Source organism: Octopus bimaculoides, chromosome 11, assembly GCF_001194135.2.
Source record: "Octopus bimaculoides isolate UCB-OBI-ISO-001 chromosome 11, ASM119413v2, whole genome shotgun sequence".
Lineage (NCBI taxonomy): Eukaryota > Metazoa > Mollusca > Cephalopoda > Octopoda > Octopodidae > Octopus > Octopus bimaculoides.
In genome coordinates this window covers 41,761,410-41,767,893 of record NC_068991.1, presented here as the reverse complement: position 1 = coordinate 41,767,893, position 6,484 = coordinate 41,761,410, and the positions used below count along the sequence as shown (strand labels likewise).

Below are 6,484 nucleotides of genomic sequence, written 5' to 3'. Positions count from 1 at the left end.
ATATATATATATATATATATACATATTTTATGGATGGTAAAAGTCTCATAACATGTAGTGATATCGAACCAGTTTTTGCTATTTAAATTAGCTTTTCAAGGGACATTGTGAAGTAATAATTCCTTGAGACAAGGAATCACGCCATTTTGGATTTCTTGAGAAGTAAAAATGAATGGAGAAAGTGGATAAAGGGAGGCAACGGGTGGCAAGGGGGACAACTACCTCCTCAGCATCATTGAATAATGGTAAATAAATTTGATTTAGAATTAGCATAAGCTGTTAGATCTAGAATTCATATTTTAGTAAGTAAAGTATGATATGAGAGGTAATTTCTACAGGAAATGTGGAATAATAATAATAATTGTAATTTTGAATAATTATGAAATAGAAAATTGAAATTGAAATGTACAAAAAGTCTCTTTAAGTTCATAATATATACTAGAGGTATGTTTATCTGAACATTTGTGTGTAATTTATAATACTAGTTCCACATTTTGTCAAAATTGAATTATTATAGACAAAAGAAAAATCCTTGGTCAATATATAATATAAATTAAATAAGATAAAGAAATATGTATATATATTAGTCAATAAATTGAGTGAAAGTGTTACAATTCAGGTTCACATTTTGAGTTTTTATTTTTTATTTTAAGGAATGTGTAGGGATCAGGTGGTCAAGTTTGTATATTAATGTGTGGTCTGTACTTTTGTATAAACAGGTTTTCCTTGTTTAGGCATTCTTGTAGGGAGATTGAACCTTTGCACTGGTATAATGGAAAAATACGGAAATTCGGTGTTTTATCTCTTGTGCATCTGTCAATATGTTCGCTCAGAGCTATTTGCCTGTACTGAGGAAAACGAATCTGTTCTTTATGCAGTGTAACTCTGCATCTCAAAGTACGGCTCGTTTGGTTCACATAATTGTGGCCACAACCTGAGCAGGTTAGGATATAAATTAGGTTTTAGGAGGCACATGTTAAGTTGGTTTTAATTAAAAAATTTTCTCCTTGCTGAAATGTGAATTCTGAGCCTTCAGTTAGGTTTGGGCATGTGCCACAATTAGGTCATCTGCATTTTTTAACTGTTGGTATCATATGTGTTGAGTACAGTTTTACATTTGTTAGGAGTCTCTTAAGTGATTTGTGTTGTCTTTTGCATTTGAGGAGTTTGTGTGTATTCAGAATGTTGTTCATTTTTGGGTCTTGAGTGAGCAGAGGGAGATTTTGTACAATTGTGTTGTATGCTTCATTGTTTCTGGGATTGTGGGTTGATATATATGGGAGTGATTTAAAGTGAGGTGTGGTGTTGTGTTTTGTTGTCCTTAGTGTGTTTCTGTCCAATTGTTTGGCACATTTAATTCCATGGTCTATAAGAGCAGGTGGGTATTGACGTTCAATGATTGTTATTTTGAGGTCTTGTAGGTGAAGTTCCCAAGTAGTTGTATCAGATACAATTGTACAGATCCTTTTTGCTAGATTGAATGGGATATTTATTTTGGTGTGTTTAGGATGGCATGAGCAGAAAAGGAGATACTATTTTAAGTCTGTTGGATTGTGGTAGATGTCGGTTGCAGTTTAGTTGTTGGATTTTTTTATAATCAAAATATCCAGAAATGGGAGCTGTTCATTGCTATATTCCATTGTAAACACACTGCCTAAGCAATTTTCTTGACATACTATTGAAACCTTTCCTCAGATACATTAAAAGTTTCATTAGAGATTATCTGGACATGCTACAGCATCTACCAAAAGCCACCAACGAAGAAGCACTATTAGTTTCCTTCGATATCATCAATCTCTACACTAACATTCCACATGACTACGGGATAGAGGCAATAAAATTCTGGTTAGAAAAATACCCCGAAGTTCTCCCAGACTGCATAAACGAGACTTTCGTCATTGAATCTCTGAAGTTCATCCTACAAAACAATTACTTCCTATTCAATGAAACATACTACTGCCAAGAATGCGGTATTGCGATGGGAACAAAAGCTGCACCTGTCCTTGTGAACCAAATAATGGGTTCCATTTAATCTACCCTATATGAATTTTTGCTCCAAAAATTTGGACCCCCATTCCACCAGTATATAAGAGAAAACTGGAAAAGGTACCTAGATGATTGTTTTATCATCTAGAATGAAACTTATGATAAACTTCTGAATTTCAAATCTACACTGAACAATATAAACTCCAATATTCAATTCACAATGGAATATAGCAATGAACAGCTCTCATCACATCAATGAATCAATAAATCAAAGCATAAAATTACCTTTTTTCTTTATCTTCTGCTTCTTCTTCTCAGGAATAATGTATTTGGATATGTTTTCAGACAACTGAGTTCTGAAAGATATTGAAACAAAATGGCGGTAAAGAACTTACTACACCATTCTGTACCCAACCTGGATGAACAAATCACTATAGCACACAAAAATTGTTACTGACTTAAGTGTGTGATAGATGAAACAATCCAATAATGGAGCCTTTATGTGGTTGCTCTCTCTTCAAGAAATTGCAACCAAATAACACTGTATACACATTATCAACACCATCATCATCATTTAACATCCATTTCCAATGCTTGTAGAGTTGGATTGTTTGACAGAATCCAAGAGATCTGAGGACTGTGTCATGCTTGAATATCTACTTTCATAGTGTTTCTACTGCTAAATGCTCTTTCTGATGTCAGTCATTTTACAGAGTGTACTGTGTACTTTTCTTGAGGCACCAGCACTTGTGAGGTTGCCATATAAATTGCAAAACTAAAATCCATATCAACTAAGTAATAAAGAGTGAAGCAGTTTTATGTTGGGTGATGAAAGGTTAGCATATGAAGGAAAAAGGTTTCTTGCTGTAGAGGAATATTTTATACACATTATACTCTGTCATATTGTTGTTGTTGTTGGCACTCCATTGCTTACAACGTTGAGGGTTCCAGTTGATCCGATCAACGGAGCAGCCTGCTCATGAAATTAACATGCAAGTGGCTGAGCACTCCACAGACACGTGTACCCTTAACATAGTTCTCGGGGATATTCAGCGTGACACAGTGTGACAAGGCAGGCCCTCTGAATTACAGGCACAACAGAAACAGGAAGAAAGAGTGAGAGAAAGTTGTGGTGAAAGAGTACAGCAGGGTTCGCCACCATCCCCTGCCGGAGCCTCGTGGAGTTTTAGGTGTTTTCGCTCAATAAACACTCACAACACCCGGTCTGGGAATCGAAAGCATGATCCTATGACCGCGAGTCCACTGCCCTAACCACTAGGCCATTGCACCTCTGTCATATTAAATAAGGTAAAACATGTTAGATAATGTAGTTCCATTAAAGTTGACTTGGAGTTAACTAGCAACAACAACAACATGATTAACCAAAAAGCAGCTGAGAACAGTTGTTACATATTCAAACATTTTACATGCAGCTTGTTGTTTTACCTTGTGTATTTAACTCTTGAGTTCTCACATGATGTAGTTCAGTCATCTTAATCATTATCCTTTTAATATTTACTTTTCTATGCGCACATAAGTCGATGGAATCTACAGAGGCAGACTTTCAACAGCTGAATGCCCTTCTAGTCACTAATTCTTACCTGTTTCCAGTAGGTAATATTTCTTCATGGCAAAAGATTAGAAACAAGGGACATTGCTTGCTTGTATGATGATGAAGATGCTCACTTTCAGCCATCAATCAATGAAAAACCAAGACACAAACACACACATGCACATACATACATATGAAAAGGTTAAATGAAAGTGGTCACACACTAGAAAAAAAAAACTTCTACCCAAAAATGGTTAGTAACATCTTGATAAAAGATTTCATAACATTTTTTTTAACAATAATTTTTTTAGAATCACCTTTACACTTCAAAACTGTATTAAGTAATTCTCATAGACTTTCAAATATATATATAATATTATTAAGTAAGAAAATGGAGAGATTTAATGGATATAAATTAAATTATTTATTAATTAACATTGCCTACAATTGTTTCAATTTACACCCAATACAAATTACAAACATAGAATAAAATAAGTTTGCATTTTGAAGATTTAGAGCAAAATATCATCAGGGTGAAAGGACATTAAAGAAGCTACATGTTGATTGGTTGAGATACTCCAGCAGACTAAGTAGATGAAAGTATGTTTAGCTATTCATGTGTGTGTATTAATAATTTTATTTAAATAAAGTATCTAAAAAATATTAAAATATATAATAATTAAAATAAGAATAAGTAAAAATAGTGAATATTAATAAAAATAAAGATTATAAAAATATTCAAAGATAGGGTATAGAGACAAAAATAAGATAAAATAAAAAATAATAAAAGGTAATAATAAAATAAAAATAAATATTAAAATAACTGAAATAAAATGAAAATAAATATATATATATATGGGTAAGATAAAAAAATAAGAATAAGAATAAAAATTAAAAATATAAATATAGATAAAAATAAGTATCTGAGTTGGTGGTGTCCATAACATTATTCACCATCTTTCCAATGACTTCGGCCACCTTCTCTAATTCAATATATGTATCATGTCATCAAATTGCATCTAGTAGTGAGACTCTGCATGTGTGTGTGTGTGAGTGCATGTGTGTGTGTGTGTGAGTGCATGTGTGTGTGTGTATGAGTGCATGTGTGTGTGTGCATGTGTGTGTGTGTGTGTGTGTGTATGTGTGTGTGTATGTGTGCACACAGATGTGCATGTATGTGTGCATGTCTATGTGTGTGTCTATGTTTGTCTGCCACCACCACTTAACAACCAGTGTTGGTGTGTTTATGTCTCTGTAACCTAGCGGTTTGGCAAAATAGACCAATTGAATAAGTACCAGGCTTAAAAAAATAAAAGTACTGTGGTCAATTCATGTGACTAAAATTCTTCAAGGTGGTGCCCCAGCATGGCCACAGTCTGATGACTGAAACAAATAATAGAATTTTTAAAATAGTCATAAATATTATGACTATTATAAAAAATTTTATCACCAAAGACTGGGTCTCTGGTGTTTCTATAACACCATTCCTAACAATAGCATATGATAATTCACTTTAACTGAAAGATAAAAAACAAAAAAGAAAATGTAATTTAAATGCAAGAATAGGCAGAATGCATTATTGAAAGTGGATGATTTCCTACAATAATTATATTATAATCAAGCTGCCATTCTTGTTTCTATTGTACATTATGTATTTATATGATTAAAAACAAAAAAGAAACACTTAATTAAATTAGTAGTTGAATAAAATTGGTAAATATAGTTACAGAGATGGGTCGGGTGTATCACCTGGAGATTCAACAAAAGATTTGTCTTCACTTATTCTTTGATCATTTTCAATAGGCTCTGTAAAAGTCAACAAAGTATTTCTGCTTTTAACACATTTTCATGTTATTGCTTGATAACTTACTTAATCTACTACAGTAATAATCATTAAATGGCTGAACATAGACATGACTGTGTGCTTGGTGAAGTCTAGGTTCAGTCCCACTGTGTGGAACTTTGGGCAGTGGCTTCTACAGTAGCCCCAAACCAACCAAAGCTTTGTGAGTGGATCTGGTTGATAGAAACTGAAAGAAATCAGTTAAATATATAAACCTATACATTATATATATATATATGTGTGTGTGTGTGTGTGTGTGTGTGTGTGTGTGTGTGTGTGTGTGTGTATGTATATATATATACATATATTTAGATATCATCATCATCATCATTTAACATCCACCTTCCATGCTGCCATGGGTGGGGTGGTTTGACAGGGGCTGGCCAGGCAGAAGCCTGCACCAGACTTCTGTGACTGTTTTGTCAGGATTTTTACAGCTGGATGCTCTTCTTAACACCAACCACCCAGCAGAGTGGACTCAGTGCTTTTTACATGACACAAGCACAGGGGAGGTCAGTTTTGGCAAGATTTTTACAGCTGGATACCCTTCCAAATGCCAACCATTTTACAATGTGGACTGGGTGCTTTTAAGTGGCACCTGCACTGATAGGGTCACCAAATAACTTGCAAAACAAAAATCTTTTGAGAGGGGAGAGGGCATTGGAGGAGGTGATCTTGTGTAAGGTGAAAGGTTATAGTGAGACAGAAACAGATGTCTTGCTGTAGAGGAGGTACAAGGTTACTTGGCTGTGGGGGGGAGATCAGGAATGAAGACAGAAACAGGTGTGCTGCCACAAAGGAGATACATGGTTACCAAACCTGAGGTAAGTGCTGGAGAAGGAGAGACATCAGGATAGAGATGATGGCAAAGTGCTGGGCATACTCACAAAGGATGGAGATTAAAATATAAATGGGATGGTCGAGTAAAGGCAGAGAGAGATACAGATGGCATACCCTTGAGGTTTGAAGATCATAATATAAGTGGCAGGATATTGCCAAAGAAGCATAATTAGAGAGTGGGGAGGGTAAGTGAGTGGTCAAAACCTGGGTATATAGAGTGGGGAGCCACTGGATATATACATACATATATACATTTATATATA

The 6,484-nt window shown here is 34.6% G+C and overlaps 1 protein-coding gene across 4 annotated transcripts in view; it reads right to left on the bottom strand.

The window, feature by feature from the left end:
- LOC106878961 (uncharacterized) overlaps positions 1-6,484 on the bottom strand; it is an 80,045-nt gene that overhangs the window by 49,490 nt on the left and 24,071 nt on the right. For all 4 annotated transcript variants that reach the window (XR_008265194.1, XM_014928338.2, XM_052971744.1 and 1 more), the window contains 2 exons: positions 5,266-5,344; positions 2,272-2,342 (listed from right to left, as the gene is read on the bottom strand). Coding sequence is in view for 3 of the 4 variants with exons in the window: in XM_014928338.2 (XP_014783824.1) it covers positions 2,272-2,342; positions 5,266-5,344 (150 nt within the window). In the remaining variant the exon portion in view is untranslated. The remainder of the gene's footprint in view (positions 1-2,271; positions 2,343-5,265; positions 5,345-6,484) is intronic.